Below are 23425 nucleotides of genomic sequence, written 5' to 3'. Positions count from 1 at the left end.
TTAGAAAGAAGAGATATAAATATGCACATTACTGCACTTTTAACTGTGTTTTTACCATTATTTTTATTGTATTGTATGTAATTGACTGTTTTTGTTTTTATTTGTCTTCATCGGTGAAATTTATGGGCTGATCCAGCCTGTACAAATACAACCTCATACTACCTCAAACTTCATCTTTTTGTTTGCCATCCCTTCAGATATCAGAAACATTATATGAAAAAGAACTAAAAGACTCCTGAATCAAAATCTGTGAGGGAAACAGTATGTGCGATCAATTTCTAACTAAAAATAAAATAAAAAAAACTTAAAATTTTTTTAAGCCTAATTTAAGTTCAAACTCAACAACAAATAAAACAAAATTTAAATCATATTTTACCCACAATTACATAGATGCAGATTTTATGTCATAGTAAACTTGAAATTAAAGTCATTTTAAAAAATGTCTCAAAATTATTTAAAATTACCTTTTTTTTCTTTCTTTAAAAAAAAAAAAAAGGCAATTTCTGATGGTATTCTGTTAAAATATCTTTCATTTCTTAACAGTGGTAAATAACTTTAAATGTAACTTATTCTCCATAGACCCCACATGTGAAGAAGCATATAAATTATGCTTTATTTTAAAGAAGTCCAGCTTTAATGCCTTAATGTAGCCTCTACAGTGCAACTCCAGCAGCTCAGCTTGAGCCAGCAGCGCCTCTGAGTGGCCATAACTTTACACTACAACAACATAACCAAGAATGGGCAGAAGTAATGTCCAAAAAATAAAAAATAAAGCAGAGACTTGTTCAAAACAGTCTACCAAATCAAATTTATTGAATTTTAAAGGGGTGCTCTGAATTCACAAGCTGCAACAATACATGACTCCTCATATTATCTCATAAAACACTCCAGTCTCATTTTCAGATAGGAAATTTCCTCAAAACCCCCCCAAAAACAAAACAAAACAAAAAAGAACGGTCACACCACAAAAAAAAGGACAGATACATCAATCGTGATATATATGTATGAAAAATTAGAATGTTATCAAAAATAATGCAGGGCAGGAAGTGTTAAAGGTTGTGAAAGTGCTGCATTTAATCAGGAAGGGCGAGTGATATGGACAGAAAGATTTCAATCCAAACTTCTAAAACAGACACATCCCGCTAAATCGATGGAAACACTGCAAACAAACTTAAGCCTAAGAGAGACATTTGAATGGTTCAAGTACTAATGAAATGCTATAAAATGCTAAATATAAGATTATTTATTACATAAATGCCATAATTTCAGCAGGATCAAATAAAGTGTACTGAAGACCTGTCGATATATGTGTGGTGGTTTGTTTCAGATTGTTTAAAGTGAACCTAATATGCTCTTCCATATTTTCTGTTATCTATTTTCTTTGCTCATAACATGATCAAAGTTTGAAAGAATTAGGTAAGACAGGATCAGTTTTGCTTTAAACATTTGGTTTTAGATTGTTTTTTTTCCACACCTGGCTATGTATGATCTCATTGGTGGACATCCCTAATATGGTAAGTAAAGAAGCCCCACCCACTTGTGGGAGGGGAAAGTTCATTTAAAGGGGCAGGAAGTATCCCTGCTCAAGAGCCCAGTATACAACATATACTAATCATTTTGAACCTTGAATCATGCAAAGTAACTCGAGAAGAACATAAGAATAGAAATACAGACGAGCATCATAGGTCAACTTTATAGCTTCTGAAATCTTGCTTCTATTAGATATGTCTTAATGATTGCTGAGAAGACCAAAAATAACTGAAATATAATTTCTCTTTGAGGATGACAACAAACATGACAAATACAGCCACAACCTGTAAACACTGCCTGCCATCTTAGCTCTTTTTTTAACTGAGTTTTTATGGGTGTCACAAATAGATTTTTCACAAGGCACTGGAGACCAAGTTTGGTTCACTGTCCACAGATCAAAATCAGTACCAGCAACACAGTTTTCCTTTTTGCAGTGCTCAATATTCTAACCCGTTCAGTATCTTTATGGTTAAATATATTTTATTGACATCTCATCAGAAGAAACAGCAAAATATTGTTTTCTAATGTTAAATTTACTCCCAAATCCAGCACACATAATCTTCATCTAAATTGATGTGAATATTTGATTAGAATTTAAAAACCCATTGTAGCTTTTAAACCAGCAGTCAGAAAAAGAAGGCTCAAACCTGATATATGGATATGTGAGACTAAAGAAAGCAGCAAACTACCACATCCTCTGTCACAAGACCTGAAGAGACCCCACTGTCCTCATTTGTATTTCAAGAATCCACAACTTTGACCTTTAAATAACATGAACATGACAGTAACACAGAAATTGGTCGCTAAATTATCTCTCTTTAAATAATAAATTAGTAGCCAAAGCAAAATTATTAGCATGGAAACTTAACAGTTTGCGAATAGACATTTAAGGGTTAACTTGAAGCTTCAATCACTCAGTCTACAGCCACTCAATATTATAGCACTGTTGTGTATGTTAAATGATTAACATGGAGTATTCTGTCTCGAACAACATTAAAAAAAAAAAAAAAAAAAAAAAAAAAAAAAAAAAGGCAGCTATTACTCAGCATTTTGTAGGACTTTGTTAGCTTTTATCAGCATTGGCTTATGCTAGCATAAGAACGTTAGCCTATGCCAGTATTTGCCTATGCTACCACTAGCTTATAGTGGTTTATGCTTGCATTACTTTAAAAAAAGCATTAGCCTATACTAGTTAAGCTATGCTACCCCTAGCTTACAACGGCTTATTCTAGCATTATTTTATAGCAGTGTTTGTCTATATTAGCTTGAAATCTGCTGCTACCAGCTTATAGTGCGTTCCATTGTACTTTAAAATTAGAAGTCAGAATTTTCAGCTGGGCACAGCACCCTCACATCACATTATGAACTTGGAAAGTCTGAGCAGCCCCAACAGGGCTGACTTAACAATCCAGGGGAATGTAAAAAGTGGTAAAACTATGAAACTTTTAATGTGCGCTGCCATTGTTGAACATAGGTGACTCACTAAAATAAATCATATGCAGAGCACTGCTCAAACTGTATGCATGAAAGTACAGCATGCCCTGTATTGCTATTGAAGTATGATTCTACCTTACCAAGGAGCAACATAAATCCTTTTTTTGTCTTGCTGTTATGACTTTACTACTGGAAATGACATCACTCCCAGCTCAGACTTCCAAGACAATAGAACGCACTATACTGATATTAGCCTACGCTACTACTAGCTTAGACGAGCGTTAGCCTATGCTAGCATTAGCCTGGTCCAGTGGATCCAGTGTTGTTCAAAGGTGGGTTAAGTGACCATATTCCCAGTTTAACCATAGAACAGGTGTTCCAAGGTTAAAATACAACCTTACATATAAGAAGTTAATATGATTTTTGTATTAATGCGTCCAAACATAACATTAGCAATGACCTTTCAGCCACTGTGCTAAAAAGATAAAGCACATTGCTCCCAAAAGGTTTAGGGTCACTCCAAAATGCTTTTGTTTTTTAAACAAAGTACCTTTGTTGAGAATCTTTAGGCTGCTTTAAAGTCGCAAAACAGCCAAAGAGAAATATCTTTCTTCTGAAACGCCTCAAGAGTATTCTAAGTCAATTGATTCACAGTTTGTATAAAACAGAAAAGCTGAAAACAGCTGCCTTGAACAGAACAGAAACAGTTGAAAAGTTGTGGGAAAGCAAGAGGACAAGTACATCAGTCTCTAGTTTGATGAACAGAAACATCTTGCTTATGTAATTATCAAGGAGATTAAAATGATAAAACCTTGCAGTTACACTGAAGTAGCATCAGGACAGCAATGCCTGGTGATTGCACTGAATTTTGCCCAGAGGTTAGGCATGCAATACCCTTAACTCGGGGATACCCACTTTGATATCAAGCAGACTGCACCTGGTGGGAGGCATCTATTAAACATCATTAATAATTTATGAGTAATGGGGGTCAATTGTGCTTTTCCTGATTTTCTGTCATAACTGACATTTAGCTCATGTTAAATGTCGTTCAGACATTTATTAAAAAAAAAAAAAAAATTTACCCTTGAATGTCACAGAACAAGGATGATTTTGAACCGTGAATCATGCAAAGCTACTCTGGTGGAGCCCATGAATAAAATATGGAGCTAAAAATGAGCTTTTCCCTTAATTAACAAACTGATCCCAAACTTCTGAATGCAGAGGATTTCCTCCAATATATCCCAGTGTTGGTGAGCTTATAGGACCCAGAAAGGATGACAAGATGGGAAGTTAGTTAGGTTTTTAGTTGGGGTGACATGTGGGTAACTTTAAGCCATTAAGACAAGACTGAAAAGAATCTGACTATAGTTACTGCAATCAGTCTTTGATTTACCAACCCTTAGAAGCTGAAGTATCACAAGCCATGTCAGGAGGCATGAATACCAGAATAATCTGAAAGGAAAACTGATGCTTTGAAAAACATCACGTAGAAAGCAACAGCACACTGTGATCCTCTTCAGAATCATTCTCATAGCTTCGTCATCTTACAGTAAACCTCTACATTACACACACGGTATCCTAACAAGTTCATCAAACCCTGAGGAAAGAGGATGAATTTATGGTCTTCTATAATCAGAGCCTACTGAGTGATAGATGTAGAAAGATATGCACTTATACTACTCATGATTTCATGCGGCAGTGATGCTCTCAAGCAATGAAAGTAATGGGGCTTGTTGTCGCCTGGCTATGAAAAAACAAAGATAAATGAGTCAATAAGGGATGAAAAATGGTTAATAAAGGATTTGAATTGTTGAAATTGGGGTCAGTTTTACAGAAGGAATGTTTATATATTTTAATTTTTCTTTAACATTTTAAAACATCTTTCCCACGCTTTCAAAACTAAGACTGAATTTTATTAGTGAAGCCACTAAAATTCAACATCCTGTTGAGCAGAGAGGCCAAATCCTGGCCAAAAGAAAGCTTCAGAGCAATCTTCTAAAAGTCCTCTTAGGAAAAAGTCAACAAGATGGCATTTATGCAAGCTATGAAGACAGACTCAACTTTAGGGTATCACACAAAAACCCCAAACAAACAAAAAAGCACACACTTTCCCACAGCGAGTTCTTTCTGTTCTGTCCCCTCCTCCGAACACAAGAAAACAAATGTACCTGTCAGTTTTTGCCGCAAGATTTCGCGGAGGGTGAGGTTACGCTGGCTGAAAAATTGAGATATTTAATCTCAACTGCACAGCCTTCAGAGTGGACAAGCAGTGGATGGGCCTGACAGCAGAGGGCGGTAGAGAGGAGGTGAGGGCTCATTCTGCTCTGCTAGCTTCACAGCAAACCAGGAGATAGGGCTGAGTTCAAATGAATGAAAGGAGCAGAAACAGTGGGACAGTAACTTTAAGTAGAGTCGAACTTATTGATTATAACTGCAGTGAAAGTGGAGACTTTAAACCAGCTGTTAGACTCAAGCCCAGTTTATTAATCTCAATCTCAGAGGTCATCCCAGAAGCAGACCAGACACTGAGGACATTTAAGTGGGGAAGAAGATAATCCACTGAGACGCGTCTTCTTCATCGTAGGGGGCTGAAACAACAGCCTCCTATTATTAACCCCTCCTTGCAGTGTAAGAGACTAGATGTACTCCATTTTTTTGCGCGGGAGAGTTGTAATGTTCTGAAACCTGAATCTGGGACAAAAACATCCACAGTTCTGAACTGTAGTTCTGTCTTTAGCAAGAATATAAACACCTTGTGTGTAAATACATGCTGAGAAGCGGGGTTTTACTTGCACAGAGTTAAGGTAGCCCAGACTCACTGCCTTAACTGGGGATGGATCTGATTTTTTTGGGATTTGGAGAATGTTTAAACCCTCTACGTGTAAAAAAAATAACAGCCGATAAACTGATATCGTAATTCTTTTAATACTATTAGAATCATCATAAAGAGAAAGTGGGAGAAATTCAGCTGAAAGATGCAGAAAAGCAACACAAAGAGCGAGGAATGTTTGCAGTAACAAAAGCACCCTGACGCACTCCAGCCAACCTCGACAAACAAGCCCATCATTCAGCTGCCCGGCTCGCCTCCTCTTCCCCACACTGCTGCTCAGCTAACAGGCTTCTTCTTTAGCTCCCCCCCTCACAACAAGTTGTGATGATCAGACTCACAGAGGGAAAAATATCTGAGCTGTCATGCAGAATGTGTTCATCAATAATCTGGGCAACAGAGAGTTCAGAAGCTTTCTGTGCTCCAACTTGTACTACTGTTACATTATGCTTTATCATTTATACAACAGCTTGGCGGAAGCTGCCAAAAAGAGGGAGACAACAATTTAGATTTGAAAGCAAAGACACAAAAACTCTGGATTAACATAAGGCGGTTTGCTGCATGCCTGTTAGCTGTTAGCTGCGCCACGTTCCATTTAAATGGATTTTTAGTGAGTTTTGATTCAGCTCTAATGTGTCCATGTGCACTAAAACAAACTAACAATGAATATGAAATTATTTTTAATCATTACGCGATTATAAATAAATAAAAAAATTAAAACAACTAAGACTCAGTAATAAGACTGAAATGTAGAGTAGAGATAAACACAGATTCCTAGAAAACTGTGCAAAGAGCACATCATATGAGGGATGGATGAGCTTGATATGACCTGATGTTAGTTCAGTTATACATGCACCAACATTTGTTTTGCATAGACTGAATTGAAAGGAAACCAAAAAAAAGGACATTTAATGCATAATATGCAGAATTCTTTGTTTTTTGATTTGATTAATTTGTAAGAAGTTTCATTTCTTTCATAATAACTGGAATTTTGCACAATAAAATGATCCTCTCTATTCTAGTCAAGATATATATTTAATTTAAGTGATAGTTAATGTAACTCTCTAAAAACCCCTATGTGATGAGTGCAACCCCTGATACACAAGTGCATATAAATAATCTAAAGTATTTGTTTGATTGTTTGGCCCGGAGAGCCACACCCCTCCATTTATCGCTCTGACCTTGCCCCTGAGTTTTGCTGGGAGCCGCTTGACCTTCATTGGGCCTCATGGTACCTTCCACATCACCCCGTCAGACTGGACTGAGTGACGTTGAGAGGCAAAAAACAGAAGCATTGAACTGAATCTATCCAGTGATTGCAGACTCCATAATGCCGCACCCCCCACCCCAAAAATCATACCTGGCTTAAAGTTCACTGGTCTCATCTTACTGTTCACCTCGGTTGGGGCCCCATTTCTTTTTTAAAATCACTTCCTGGAAGTCCTGTTCTGTCCACTCAAGCCTTACTGTCAACCTCAAGGTGAGCAAACGTCGGGTTTTCTTTTGAATTGACCCAACTTTTGTGTCAAGAATCATAACTGGTGAGAAGAGCGGGGCCTGCAGCTACAAGGGAGAAACAAAATAATAATTTTTTGTGGATGAGCAAAAGTCTCCGAAAAGGATCCTTGGTTTGAATTCATTTTTTTTAAAAGTCCTTGTTAACCTCTCATTTGGTTATTTCCTGTTTTACTTTGACAATCTGGTGTCTTTCCTGTCCTGCATTAGCTTTACTTCTTCTCACATCTTCCCCTTTTCACTCCCCCCCCCCCCTCCCCCCTTTTTTCCCCACCCCTCGCATTGCAAAATTATCAAGCTACAAGCTGAGAGCTCCTGCTGTCACAATCTTGGGATTTAAAAAACAAGATGTGATGAGAGAGGGGCGGAGCGAGTGATCACATCCTGGATAGTCCTTCTCTCAGGCCCTTAGATTGACTATAAAATTTGACCCTCAAATTAGTGCTTGAGCCCATAAAGTCGTCAGGAAAGCATCGCGGTCGAAGAGAAAACGAGGTGAGGGCTAATCCCCCCCTCCAGAAGTGTTTTTGCAGCCAGAAAAGTCGCCTCCTGGTGGCCATTTAAAGACAGTGTGGTACTGAGGTCGATACTCCCCATTTTCACTGAGAATACAAAACAAAAGTTAAGCAGTCACAGTTTGGATCCACTGCAGGAGAGCCACCACACATCGAGGAGGAACAAGTAGAAGTGGCCAGAATGGAACTTAAATTTAGGAAAAACTCCACGAGAAGATGACCTTGAAGAATAAACCAGGTATGATTTTTTTAATTTTATCTGCTGAGGAGCTGAACTTCACACCTGAGAAAAAAATGATCTCAGGGCAAGACCTTACAATATTACTGTTTAAAAAAAAAAAAAACCCTGTGTGAGAGAGGGCCATTTCTTAATCAATCATGGTGTCAAAAATAGTTTCCTACAGATAATGGAAAACTAAAAACCTGAAAATGAAGGGTGGAAACACTGCGATGAAGATGAGTGTAGGTAATGGTGTGCACTATGATAAACTGGTGAAAAGTCAGAGGCTATCACATTAACCGGGTAACGATGTAGCTGCTTGGTGACGCGTATTCCTCATCTCTGCTAATACTGCCTGAACTTCCATGCCTCTCACCACAGGCCCCAATCCTTGTCACCAGCGTGACAAATAAAATGATCTGAAAGGAAATCCAACTATCTGACACGTTATTCTTAAATCAAAACCAGCCATAACACCCACAAACATACACTGTAACAGGCCTTTCCAATCAGCAGCTGTAAACAGTAGGAGTAAGGATCATATCTCCTCTTTAGTTTCTGGTGCGTTTGCTCCACATTTCACTTGCAGTACAGCAAACATCATCTTTCTTTTCTTCTTTTTTTTTTTTCAGTGTTGTAAATGTATTCAGACACAGTGAAGCACTTCAGCGAGATCCAGGCCAGAGTCACATCCCAAAAAAATTAAAATCACTAAACTTCAGTAGTAGAGTTAGATTGGAGGTGGAGAGGTCCACGTAGGCAGAGGAGTTGGTTGAAGTGTGCGGAAAATGCCCGGGAGTTGTGGAACGAGAGCAGGCAGTCCTGGTGTACTACAGTACGATGGTTGGGCTGAGCGTTAGTAGCTGAGTGTGTGGCTAGAGCAAGCGGTCGTGGTCCGCGTATCAATCATCTTTTGAACTGTCAGTGATGGCGGCGGTGTCGGCCGTGGGAGATGAGGCCGGGCTGCGGCTGCGCTGGTAAAGACGGTAGCCCTTTCGGCACAGCAGAACGAACCAGTAGACCTGCGGCGCCAAGATGCACGAGTTGCCCAGGTTGGCGGAGAGCGGCAGGTGGAACGGCACGCTGTAGAGAGGGATGCCGTAGTGACGGCCGTACATCCAGTACATGAACGGGAAGAGGGCGATGCGGCACATGAAGAAGGTGAGAAGGACCATACCGCCATTGACCTTGTGCAGCCAGGAGTCCTGGAGGCTGAGCTGGAGGAGAGAAAAGAGAAAAAAGGGAACGGCAGATGAAGAGATGCGTTCAGAGAGCACAGCAAAAACATATTTTCCAAACTACAACTGTTTTTGATGACTCATCCACGCATATACATTTGGGTCTGTAAAAAGCAGACCTGTGCTCTAATGTGAGGCCAGAGAGCTATTAGGGATTACCCCAACTTCCTCCCACAGTCCAAAGACATGCATGTTAGGTTAACAGGTGTTTCTAACTGGGGACGCACTGATCTGATGTGGCTGTCTGATCCTGACTCACAAAGCTTAGTGACAACGAGCTGATCCACACCTGATCCATTCATTTCAGTTGCTTTATGACATCACACATCAGCAGCAGCGGGAGTGCTAACGTAACATGGAGGAAGCTAACAGCAAAGCGACAGCAGCTTGGAGCTACTTAACTCTGACAATATCAGTGGCTTTTATGACCTCCCCCAAGGAGGTTAGGTTTCAGGTGCATGTTCAGTATTCTGCCTGTAAACATGGTAGTTTGAAAGGTTTTGAATGGATTCTGATAAAACTTTGTAGGGGTGTAGAGTGGGGTCATGTTAACAGTCTTCTAAAATATGGTGTACATCTGCAAATGTCTTGAAGGTTAACTTCATGATTTGTTGATCAGAAATGGCCAAAAAGCCTGAACTTAGAAACTATGATTCATACAAGTGTGGTGTGCACGGTCAACATTTATTAAGTAGTGTATCGAGTTTAAAATATGTCCTATTTTTTTTTTCATATAAGAACGGTTTTATTAACCCTCATGCTGTACAGAACCTGGGATGTCCAGACGGTATTCCTCTTGTGTTCTGCTGTGAAAACTTTTGGATTTGGAGATTAACCATGCCAAAAAAAAAAAAAAAAAAAAAAAAAGTCCTATTTGACCTCTGACCTCTCCTTGAAGGTTAACAGTTTAATTCAAAAGTTAAAGTGATAATAATGCTATATAGAGCTATTTAAAATGTTTCTTGCAGCATGCAGAAGTGTGTTTAAAAATGTAGTGCTATTCCCTTAGAAGTAAACACTGCCCAGCAAGCTGCTCGGCAGAGGTTTGTGTTTCTTGTTTATATATTTGTGAAGGTTTTCATTTATGTGTCAGTCTGTGCATGTAGAGCTGGGGACACCAAGACATTTCCAAACCAGACGAGACATGTAATCTCTCCACGGTGTACTGTGTCTGCCCCGGGGCCTTCTCCTGGTAGGACACGCCCTGAACACCTCACCAGTGTGACACCCAGGAGTCTCCAGAAGCCCAAAGCAATTACCAGCTCAGTGAATTTATATTCTTGGCTGCATTTTTTGGGCGAATTTCATTTTCTAAATTTTGTAAAGTACCATTTACCTTGAGCCTCACAGTGAGGATTACTTTAACTCTGGCAGATGCCTGAATCCGAAAAGGAAAAAGTTGTATCGGCACATCTTTAATTCTAAACTGGCTGTAGGTGTGAATCGCTGTCTGTCTCTGTGTTAGGCTGGAGACATGTCCAGGAAGTACCCCGCCTCTCACCCTCAGACAGCTGGGAGACACTCCAGAAAAGTAGCTGCAAACTGTGCACAAGTGGGTTACTGTAGTTGAACAATGCACCACTTCTTACTCAGTAACATCAACAGCATTTTGATGTGATGCATATTAATTATTTGTGGGATTTCATGCTTCACTTTTCTACCCTAATACACTGAAACGGTGTTAACAGTCTGGCAGAGGACCTGAAAGCAGAGAACTTAAAAACTCTTCAGCCATGCTAATGACTGAGCTTGCTTTATAGACATTATATACTACACTTTTATTTAATTAAGCCACAGTATCTACTTGTAGTTTTAAATTATTACTTTTCCGTTTAATTCTTTTGATACATTTGATCCATTATTGTCTTATTTTATTCGCTTACTTCAAAACTTTATTATTGTAAATTTTTCCATTTGTGCTGCTTGGTTAAATGCACATAAACTAGCTTGTAGTTGAGAAGGTTACTACATTTTGTCAAAAAACCCCAAAATCCCACAATTATTTTTCTCAGGAAAACTGAGACAGGAAAACAGGGCCATAACATTCAACAACAAAAATCATATGATCTGGGATCTTCTCATCTTTAATTTGAAAGACTGGATGTTCCCTTTTCCACACAACAGCAGTCAGCACTGCTGATGAGAGCAGTAAAACTGTCTGGTGCGGTTTCTGTTAGTGCTGACTAACTCCAAAAGTGGTCAGCAGTGAAGAATTGCTCTGCTCTTTTTGCCCACCGACACCAGATGTCAGCAAAGACCTGAGAGTCCACGGTCCACTGGTTTCACTGAGCTACACAGTAAGCCTCTTCTATTCTTAGAAAGGATGGTTTGTAAGACACTGGGCCCTTTTACTAAAGTGTAGGCTATAGAGCTCTTTGCATGGCGAAACTAATGAACATTAGCTGAAACAGATCAATTCAGGGGCAGGGAGAGCAAGCGGTGCCTGAATGCTGCTGACTGATGTGGGTTTTTTTGGTGAGCCATGCAGCTTAATTATTGATAGAACAGTGACAAGCAACATCCCAAATGAAATGGAGATACTTGGGTTTTTGCTGCTGCAGTGCTCTGCAGATCACCTGTGCAGGAACAGCTTGGAAAAAAGATGAATGGCTTTGTTTTGGCAGAAGTTAAGAGAGCCAAGGCTGTTTTGTAAAAGTTCATATCATACTGTATATACTGTACTTTTATGTGTGTCTGTAAGTGTATAAAAAATACAGTGATGAATAAATATATATCAGAAAAACAACGCTAATTCATGGACAGCTGGGATGCCGTTAAAAATCGGACGCAAATCTCATTCACTCAGATTTTATTTACAATACAACATAGAAAACATTTGAAATATTTCAGCTGAGAAAATGTATTATTTGTGGATTTTATAGCCGACTGTGTTCATGGTCAATGATTTCTCCCATGTAGTGATTTCTATGACAGAATCACGTCTGCATTTAATGCATTTCTGTCTAAAAGCCTGAAGATCACAGGTACCCAATGCTGATTTGTGACTTTGTCTGTTGCACACAGAGATTTCTTCAGAATAACAGCGATCTGAAAATGTTGGGGAACCTTTCCTGTGTATGTTTGAGGTTGTTATGTACACTGAATTAGGGATCTAATTGTCATCTAATATTTGCTATTCTGTTTTTAAGCCACTTGTTTTGCTGATTTTTGGAAATATTTGATTGCTCCATGTTATATTATTATTTAATATTTATTATTCAATGGACACTTATTTTACTTTATTTTGTTTTCATTTGATGGTTTTTACATTATTAAAACATGTTTTGTCACATTGTATTTCATTTTATTGAACCATAACTAAAGAATTTCTCAAATTTGGGATAAATAAATTACCATATTTTCCATACTATAAGGCGAACTTAAAATCCTTTTTTCTTTTCTTAAAAATCGACAGCGCGCCTTATGTATGAATTCTGGTTGTGCTTACTGACTTCGAACCAATTTTAGGTGGTACACCACGTAACAATTAAGTTTAACATTCAGGCATCAGTGAAAACAGAATTTATTAAATTTAACGGAGTTAGAATTTAGCAGGAAGTTAGCTCGCTAGCTTCCACCTAAACATGATATAGCATGTTCTGACTGAGAGATTTCTGAAAAAATTAAAACGCACAGCTTTGCTATCACTTCCAACATAAATGAAGACAGAAAACTAAACAGCAGTGACGTTTGTAGGGTTACTGAAGTTGGGCTAGCTGGTATATAATGATGTGCTACGTGATCGCTAGCTACACAGCTATGTTAGCATAACATAAACACAGTGAAGCTGGAGGATGAATGCTAACTTTTCTCTACTAAATAAAAGTTAATGTGAGGGTTCCCGATGGTTTGGGACAAACGCAATCGCATGGCAGGATGCTGTAAACGGACCAAACTTCAGTCAGGAGAACAACTGAGATAATCCATCCACAATACGAGGTTAGTCATTAATATACTGCAACAACATGGGAATAGAGCAGCTGCGAGAGAATTCAACATTAATGAATCAATGGTACGGAAGTGGAGGAAGCAAGAAGAATGAGTTGAGTAAAATTTGGCTTATCTGTTTTGTTTCTCTTAATGCGCCTTATGTATGAAAACAGACCCGTTCATCGACAGTGTGCCTTATAATACAGCGCGTTATGGTCTGAAAAATACGGTATATTTAATCTTTTCTTTTGATGTATGTATCACGTTTGCAGAGGGTTGTGTATTTAGAGGTGGTTTTGTTCTTTGTCTGTCGTTGTGGTTGTGTCTATTCTGTGTTTTGTAGTCTTTTTTTGTTAAAGGGGAAAAAAAGCTTCTCGTTATGCATTTCTACTATCAGCACTTAAATTTTTAATAAATATGAGGTGAGATTGTTGTGGATCTTTTAAAGTAATTGATTAAGGTACTGACTGTAAATTTCTGTATTGTATTACTTTCCAAAATTAACTATGAACAAATTATCTATGAGTTTCTCCAGGTTTCTCCACATGATTGCGTTTTGCAAAAGTACACAATATCACTCACTCAAGAGTGGCATGTTACAACTGCGTTCCTTTTGGTCATTATTTCTTTTGATTATTAACCTTACTCATTCGGTTATGAGTGGCCAGCGGGGACAGACTGGCTGTCTCCTCCATCACCACTGACCTTTGTCTTCAGTCGCAGCTAATTATTAGTTAAACCGCGTTTTCATTCATTTAGTTTACCCCTACACTGGTGTAGGGGTGAAGCCTGAATCCGATAGCCCACTGTCTGTGTTTGAATTCTTCCACTTTTCTCCTCCCTTATACTTATTAAATATGCATATTTTTGTTCAGCACTGTTGACTGTGTTTGGTACAATGATTAAAACATTCTGGGAAGATGTCAGATGACCTGTGAAAGATTCTCTTCAAAGAAGTTCCACTACACACAAAAGTCTTTCTGCTTGGTTATATTCAGAAGAAAAACAATTATAATAATAGTGAAGCAGAATGGCAATTAAAAAATTGCAATAAAAAATAAAATAAAATTTAACCTCCACTTGCTGAGAGAAATGTGTGTTCTTCGCTGTTGCGAGGTCAAATTAGACTCTCACGGTGACCCATAGTAAGCATGATATATATAGCCATAACTTGCCTACAAACACTTGTGAACTAACCACCGAGCTATAGGGCAACTTGAAAAAGTGCAACGCAAACTGGAAACAGACTGCTGACCTTCAAAGTAAACACATTTCAAAAGGTGCAGGCACTTAAGAGAGGAGGTTGGCAAGTGTTTGCAGACAAGTCAGCACACTTCATGCAAACTATGACCAAAGTGTCAGGTGATTACGAGCATGGAGAGGGTCCCTGACTGGTCTTTGGGCCTGTGTGGACCAGACAATAGAAGACAAACGACAAACCTTGCTTTTGGTCTAGTTCTCTAATTTGCTGTGAACCATGGAGTTCATTCATGTTTTGTAATATTTTTGTAACTGCTGAGTTTTGTGTGTGAATTTTAACATTACCATATTTTTCAGACCATAAGGTGCATCGGACTATAAGGCGCGCTGTCAATGAACAGGCCTGTTTTCATACATAAGGCGTACCAGATTATAAGGCACATTAAGCGAAACAAGCATTAGCATCCATCCTCCAGCTTCACTGTTTATGTTATGCTAACATAGCTGTGTTGCTAGCAATCACGTGGCACATCATTATATACCAGCTAGCCCAACTTCAGTAACCCAACAAACATCACTGCTGTTTACTTTTCTGTCTTCATTTATATTGAAAGTGTTAGCAGGGCTGTACGTCTTAATTCTTGCAGAAATCCCTCAGTCAGAACATGCTATATCATGTTTAGGTAGAAACTAGTGAGCTAACTTCTTGCTAACTTCTAACTCCGTTAAATTTAATACATTCTGTTTTCATGGATGCCTGGATGTTAAACTTAATTGTTACACCTGGTAAAGCAGCAATACTGATCATTTTATTAAAGATGAAAGAATTTAGACAGTTTTTCAACAAGTAATGCCGCAGTGTTCGTTTGACTTTGGGACCTGAAGGGACGGAGTTTTGGACCCAGATTACTCTGCGAGGCTCCTGACTACGGTAGCCGCAATGCACGGACAATCCATCAAGCGGTGCGGCTTCATAGCTTACCAAAGTCGTACTAAAACATTTTTTGGCAGATTTTTCAACGCCGTGTACCACATAAAATCAGTTTGAGGTCAGTAAGCACAACCAGAATTTATACATAAGGCGCACCGGATTATAAGGCGCACTGTCGATTTTTGAGAAAATTAAAGGATTTTAAGTGCGCCTTATAATGCGGAAAATACGGTACTTCAGACTGCACGGCAAATTCAAAGTGTTCTTCTTTTTGTTGTCAAAGGATGGATTTTCCCGTTGAAGAGTTTGGGTTTTTTTTTTGCTTGATAGTTGTCAAATTATTGTCAAATGTCAAAGAAGGAGGGCATAAAATCTGACCTTTAACTGTATATTTATCAGTTTTACCTACAAAGACATAATCTATGGCCTGTGCCTTATGTCAAAGAAACCAAGTAAGATAGAAAAAAAGTTCTTAGTATTTAATTTCATAACAGAAAAGTTTCCTTTTCACAGTTCTCTTTTTTTACTCAGAATTTCTGTCATTTAAATAATATAGTACTTTATTTCTTACAATGTGAGCCCAGTGGGCTGTGCTTGTGGGTTTCTTAAATCTCTACAGCAATATTTTTTATAACATAGAAAAACTGAGATGTGTACTTAAAAATTATACTTATTTCTCTTAAGACATCCCAGGATGTCTTAAAAAAAAAAAAAAAAAAAAAATAGTAATAGCTTCACTGGTCTGGCTCGCTTTATTTAAAACTGCGCTGTATTTGGCCCCTGGATTAATGCATTCCTTGCACTCCTTGCAGCAATGCAAAGCTGGGCAGGCCCGAGCCCATTTGCAGCTGCTAACCTGCTCAGACGTAGAAGTTTGGCAAATAATTTTCCAGGTTCGTTTGCTCCGCTACTACACAGCAAAAGATCTGCATCTCTATGATATCTACAGACATACGTATTTACCACTAAAAGGACTTCGGAGTTTGTTTCAGGTGAATGCTCATGTGCATGTGCCATCTCACCTGAATAAGTATCTTCCCCAGGGACACGAAGGGCGTGCTGAGCTCTGTTAGAAACAAGCAGCCGATGAAGAAATCCCCCTGGTCCTTTCTGAAGAACTGAGGAGGAGACAGAGCACACACAGACTGAGCAAACAAGCACAAGCATGGAAAACACACACACACACACACACACACACACACACACACACACACACACACACACACACACACACACACACACACACACACACACACACACACACACACACACACACACACACACACACACACACACACACACACACACACACACACACACACACACACACACACACACACCTTCTCGAACAGTCTCAGCGGAAAAATGCTTGAAAAGACAAGGAACATATCAGACTTCAATCATGTGTTTGCACTGACTCATACAGCTGGACTGGAGCTGCTTTTAGCCACCCTCATGTTCCTCTTAATTACCATAAAATATTTGTTTATAAGTAATAATTTTTCCTCTGTTATTAGTCTTAGAGCTGCTTCAGTAGCTTTCTATAATATTTTTATACATTTCTCATTTTATATTCTCTTTATTTTGTGTTTTTAGGGTTTTTCAGTCCGTTAAGGAAGGACGTTAGCTCAGCGTGGATCTGTTATAGCAGGAAGACTCTGACCGGATTTAAACAATCTTTCTTTAGTTATCGCTCAGCAGCAGCTCTTTAAAGGCTTGGTGCACCTGAGACAGACCTAAATCCCCAAATGGCTCACTGTAATCACCCTAGCCTTCAAGTGCTGCTGTTAGATAAACAGCCAAACGCTCCAGGAAGACAAAACTGACTGGATTAATTATTTCTTCACCTAATTCCTGATAGTTCGTGGTGCAAAAGCGCTTTGTGATTTTGGCTGTTGTGTGTAAAGTGCTAAAAGTCATCATGTGCCAAAAATAAGTTTGAATTTAAACACAGGTTAATCATAGGGGTTTATCATAGGTGCCTGAAATTCTGTAGCTACTGCAAAGCTGCATAATTACAACATAATAATATCATGATAATCCTGAACTCCTTCCATAGTATTAAATGGGAGGATGCTTTAACATAGCAAGTTTTTACAATGTGTATGTTTTTCGTGGGTGTAGGTAAGGTTGAGAGGTTTTAGGCTGTGTATGTGTATTTGATTATATCACTTGACTTTTATCTTATATCTTGGATATATACTAGTGTTTTATAGCCTATTTAACCTTGTGTGTACCTGTCCAGGAAGTGCAGAAGTACATAAGCTAAAAGCTAAATCAGGTGAATGTTTCTGTGCATGATCCCTGAAAAACAAGAATAAAACTAAAACTAGACCGTAGAATGACAGCGCAGGTGCAGCAACAGGTCTAATGGGACTTATGGGAAGACCCTGGTTCAATTCAGTTCAATTCAGTTGAATTTATATAGCACTAAATCACAACAACAGTCACCTCAAGGCACTTTATACTGTACAGTAAAGATCCTACAGATATTGGGTTTGGTTATTAATAATAACAGCTTGCCCCCCTATGAGGTGCAGCATGTGCTTTAAGTGTTTCCTAAACAATTAGACCCATTAGTGAGAGAAAATAAAACCACACTTTTTAAAATTAATTATCAAGTAATATTATATAACAAACTACATGTTCAAGGCAAGCAAAGACTACCACAGTGAGCTGTGGTTTGAGATGGTGGTGCTTTAGTACTTTCTGGAGAGGTAGCTGAAGAATATCCAGAACGGTCATGCATTTTTATTTTTTTATTTTATTTTATTTTTTACACCTGCAGAACAATGCTGGTTGGCACGGTAGTCATCAGTTTACTTTCCCCCTTCCTCATTTAGGGCTTATATTAACAAAAGAGAGTGCAGGCCCGGGAGGTGACTTTGAACTGGTCAAAATATTTCAGGTTCAAATTCAAAGCTTACATACTAAAGAAAAACCCCTTTAACTGATAATATTATCACACCCCCATTTTTTAATACAATCCCACAACCCCAGCGGTTGATGTTACTTTACCACAATTTCAAGATGGCCAAAAAGGCAGGGGAGGGAGTAATGTCCTGTACATAACAAATGAACAAAGCTTTCAAATATTGACCACCAGCACAGTCCTGTGTGGTTGGGGCTGCCACCCTAGAGTAGATGAGTCAGTTTAGATGGATAAAGAGACTCCAGACAAAAGACAAGCACTCTCTGGTAGCCCAGCTTTCTGTGTGCCGATGATAAATAAAGCATGAGCAGCTCCAGACGTGGCTTTGCCATCTGGCCGCAAAACAATGACAGAGACCACAGAGGGGAACCTTACACCACACCTACCAAACTACCTGGCTACCTCATCCCACCCCAGCGGCTGTGGACATAAGTGTGTTAACTTTATGCAACACGCCACTTTCAACATTACTGTGCCTGTTTTTCCCCCTCAAACACCAGGCCTGCACTGCAAAAAAACACTTGTTTGCATAAAGTGCTATATCCTTTTGATGTGTAGATTCTTATAGGTTACACAGTATTACTCAAACTGGTCACAAATAAGGAACTGTATTCAACCAGAAATAAGGCACGAAGTCCTCCAACAGGTGGTCTCGCTCCCATAGTCCTGATTTCAAAATTACAACATTAGTTCGGGGCAAAGTCCTTCTAGAGCAAACTCTTTCCATGTGTCAACCATGTGTGGAAAGCCTCCAGGCACTCATCCAGGCAGCATTATCTAAAGTAACTTTAATATTAATGCCAAGAGAGACAAAATTTGCATGTATAGAATCACTAGTCAAATCTGACCCATTGACTTCGATTCTAGGGTTACAAAGACAGTGAGATAGTGAGACTTTCTGTGTGAAAGTTCTCAGACATGCCTGGGACAATCTTCCTGCCAAGGATGAGAAACTCCTACTTACTGCACTTTGTATGGAGTTAACTGGTAGATAACATTTTGAAAACGTCATCTTGCTAAATCCACTGCCCGGTGCCTCTAGTTTTCACATAGCCACTGACTATAAAGGACATAACTGTGCTTGCTACAATTTCATACAACATACAAGCGCCTGAGTGTGTGAATGCACTTGAAACATGAGAAGCTGTATGACCACACCTGCAACACAATGCACCATCATCAACATCAACCAGCGTGCTTAAATATAGGGCTACAGTATAATGATGGCAAACTGCGACAGTCCAGAAGTGCTTCTTGGTACTTACATCCTAATTCTGAAATGTAATACAGATACTTAATATCTCAGCCAAACAGTTGTCCTGATCTCAGTACATAAATCAGGGATGGACTGGATTCAAAACCAAAATTTCATCTGAACGTAAGCTTTCTAAACTGTTAATTTTGATGAGAAGGTCTAAGGCTACGTTCACACTGCAGGCGAAAGCTCATCAAATCCGATTCTTTTGACCCTATGCGACTCATATCCGATCACGGTATGACAGTGTGAACGGCACAAATCCGATATTTTCAAATCCGATCTGGGTCACTTTCGTATGTGGTACTGAATCCGACACATATCCGATGTTTTAGAAAGCGACTGCTGTGTGAACGGTCAAGTCACATTAAATCCGTCTTTTACGTCACTGACACAAGACAGACGCCAATTATCAGCGCCGGAGAAGCGCCCGATAGGACATCGCGAACGATTTCTTGCCATCCGGTGAAACTGTTGGGAAGACAATGTTGGAGAAATGTGAACATTTTATTTTTACTGTATTTTCTGCAGATTCTGACAGAAATCTGCAACTATCCTTTGAAGCACCGCTCCTCTAAAACAGCAAAAAGGATCATTATTAGGTTATTTGCATTATTATGTAAGTAACAAAATAACTTAAAGCAAAAATTTGGAAACGAAGTCCGAAGTCTTTATATCAAGGGCCATCAGTCAAACAATATTGTTTGCTCTGGGTCTAAACAGAGCGCGTTGTGTGTGACATCTTCTTTTGCGCATGCGGGCCGCTTTGAGCGTTCACACTAGAGCGCGTTTGATGTCGCATTTTATGTGTAGTGTGAACAAGCAGACAAAAAAAAATCGGATTTGATCAAAAAATCGGAATTGAGCATTAAGACCTGCAGTGTGAACGTAGCCTAAGAAACTGAGTCCAGCTGTTTCAGAAGTAGGAAGTAAACATTTGCGTTACAATGAGTTGCCTTGTCTGTAACCTTATTGATAAGTTTCCTGGCTCTACAAATGTTTGCAAGAAATGCAGTAAAATAAGAAGAGTTTAGTTTCCAGTAACAACAAACAGAATGATCTGGTTAACAGTGACTAGCATGTAGCTGCAACGGATTGAGGAGTTTTTTTAGTCCATCCATTTTCTTCTCCACTATTTTAGAGTTCAAACAGTTCGGCACAAATTTCTTTGTCTCCATGACTCCCAAGTACCGTCGGGCTGCTTGACAATAGTGTTCTTATCTGGAGGATGGCACAAAGCAGGCTGCTTGTAGAAGTGGTACCTGAGACTTTGTCACTCACCAGATTCTGGGCAGAACTTTATGGGAGAGTTCTGGGTCCCTGAGCCAAACATGTACCAAGCACTAAGGCTCACAACAGGCTTTCCATAATAAATTTGACACATTTTACACTAGTCATGAAGCTCACAGCGAATATCCAGAGAAGAAGAGGAACTACCACCACCATCTGTCTGCCTGTTGATAAAGAAACGAGACAGGAAGGGCCAGGGCTAGCTGGTTAGAGGTGGTTGTCCCTTCGAAACAGAAGCAAGGAAACTGCTCATTAGTAAATAAAATGCAGATGGCATTATTATGTTAAACGGATGAAAAACCTACTTAATTGTGAAATACACTCAGGTAAGCCTTAATATACCTCCATGGCCACCCTAGTAAAGTCTTTACACACCGATATTATCACACTGCCATTTTTGCTGATGCAATAGCTTTCATGCATGACATGTCATAACCTGTCAAAACAAGAACAGCACAGGTTAACAATGCCAGGCCAGTAACCATAATGCACAAAAACTAGACGCTTAAACTGGTACACCTAAATGAAATGCTGCTTCCTCCTGCACTCAACAGCCTGCTGAGAAAATTCTACCAGCTCACGTATTACATGTGCAGGCCAAAGTAGCGTGGTGCTGATGAGTGAGGGAACCGGAGAAACAAAAAGGGAGGTGAGGAGAGTTTAGAGAAGCGGGAGGATGACTGCAGCTGGAGCTGAATAATGTAAGGTAATGTGATCTCATGTAGCCACTGTAAACAAAGGCTTGGGTTTCCACTGCACCTGGCCTGCTAACCTGGGATACTACTTGGAAAAAAGAGTGGCTATGTTACATGTTCTGTAAACTCTGGAGTCTGGAGCAAGACCCTGCGCAACATTCAAATGTTTATACAGAAAAAGAAAAAAAGAAAAAAAAACCCCAACCCCTTGAGATTTACTCCAGCAAAATTCATATATTTGTTTATTAAATGGTCAGAAATAAGAGGAATGTTTCCTTATACTTTGCACATGATTTTTAACCTTACAGTGACAGAGTGGGGTCGAATTTCATTATATCATTTTATCATATTTTGTAGTAGTCAGACTATCTTGTCATTGTTAAAGTGGTCTTAAAGAATAGTTCTTTTCTTTGGACATTGGCTGCTTTTCCCCACTCAGTCCTTGTAAAAGACAGAGTGACAGAGCAATGTTTTTGTTTTTTTAAATTTTGTTTATCACGCCACTGACCACTAACGCACAAATCATTCGATCACAAAAAAGGCACCTAATTCAAGGACTGAATCAGTGATATGTCCACACATAACAGTCAACTAAGCAAAGAACTAATTAGTTTCATAGTTTGAAAAATGCTGAAGATTAAACAGTTTCACAGATATAAAAAGCATTTTTAAAGCATCAAGGGGATTCCCAAAGAGCTAAAAAGAAGAAGTGTCAGGTGGAAAAAACTGCAGCCATGACAACAGGGTCTTGTGGAGTGATGGATCTAAATGTGAAACTTTTGGTTCGAACTGTTGGAGGACGTCAGGACAGGAGAGATGTTAGTGTCTACAGCCATCTGTAAAACAGGAGGTTCTATCATGGTTTGTGGTTGCATTTAAGCCGGTGGTGTTGAGGATTTTCTCAAAATGGACGGATTTATGAAAAAAGAAAAGTAATGGCAAAATCTGATGCACCATGCAGCACTACCTGGAAATGACAAAACAGTGGCAGCTGCTTCATTTCTCAGTCTGACAACACACTGCAAATGGAGTAAAAGCAAATAGACAAACACACAGTGGAACACTACCTGTCATGGATTGGTTCCCCCAGAGCCCAGACCTCAAAATTACTGAAGCAGTGTGGGATCATGTTGACAGACAATGGAGAAAAAGACAGAAACATCCAAACAATCCTTCAGGAAGCCAGGAAGTATTCCCGAAGACTACTTGTATAGCGGTCACAACTTTCCCCGCCGTGAGCTTAATAAAGTCTTATCTTATCTTATCTTATCTTATCTTATCTTATCATTTGACCAATTCAGGCTGTTGAAAAGTGGACTCAAGTTTAAAAGTTCAGAAGTTTGCCGGTCACAACTGCATTAAAAGCCTCTGATCAGCTGCCAGCTTCCTCCAATAAGCTATAATTCACTATATATTCAGTTTACATATTTCTTACAGGCCTCGGGTATTTTTAATGGCACAGAGACTTTTGCCTGGCTGCCATTGTTCTCCTTACACTCATATTTCAACAGAAAATAGACCCTTCGTTCCTATTCCACGTCCCCACTTTGAAACAGTTACAATTCGAGGATGCAAAGGACAAAGAATACTTTACTTTCTTTGAACAACTGCAAGCAATCAATAATCACTAGCTGGGTGTTCTTTCTGTCCCAGCTACATATTCCCACAGGAAAAGCACTTGTTTTACCTTGAAACTGGTCTGCATCCTTTGAATGGATCAAAGAGTTTATTCAAGTAGTAGAGTTTAGGAAAGAATGCCCATGAATACAGAGTTAAATAAATAAGAAATACAAAACTAAATTATGTTTTTTATTGTGTTTTAAGGTGAAGGATATCAGTGGGGCAGTTTGAGCTCTTGTTGGCAGAGGTGGGAACACGTGAGTAGGGAGAGAAATCATTTCATAGAGTTGATC

General features: G+C 39.1%; 1 protein-coding gene across 2 annotated transcripts in view; it reads right to left on the bottom strand.

The window, feature by feature from the left end:
* Positions 1–784: 784 nt before the first annotated feature.
* Positions 785–23425, bottom strand: part of tlcd3a (TLC domain containing 3A) — a 44676-nt gene continuing 22035 nt past the window's right edge. For both annotated transcript variants that reach the window (XM_003453708.5, XM_005458492.4), the window contains exons 4-5: positions 16363–16458; positions 785–9258 (exon numbers count right to left, since the gene is read on the bottom strand). In XM_003453708.5, coding sequence (XP_003453756.1) covers positions 8944–9258; positions 16363–16458 — 411 coding nt within the window. In that variant the 3' untranslated portion in view covers positions 785–8943. The remainder of the gene's footprint in view (positions 9259–16362; positions 16459–23425) is intronic.

The sequence above is a fragment of the Oreochromis niloticus genome, linkage group LG10 (assembly GCF_001858045.2).
Source record: "Oreochromis niloticus isolate F11D_XX linkage group LG10, O_niloticus_UMD_NMBU, whole genome shotgun sequence".
Lineage (NCBI taxonomy): Eukaryota > Metazoa > Chordata > Actinopteri > Cichliformes > Cichlidae > Oreochromis > Oreochromis niloticus.
This window is presented reverse-complemented; position numbering and strand designations above follow the sequence as displayed.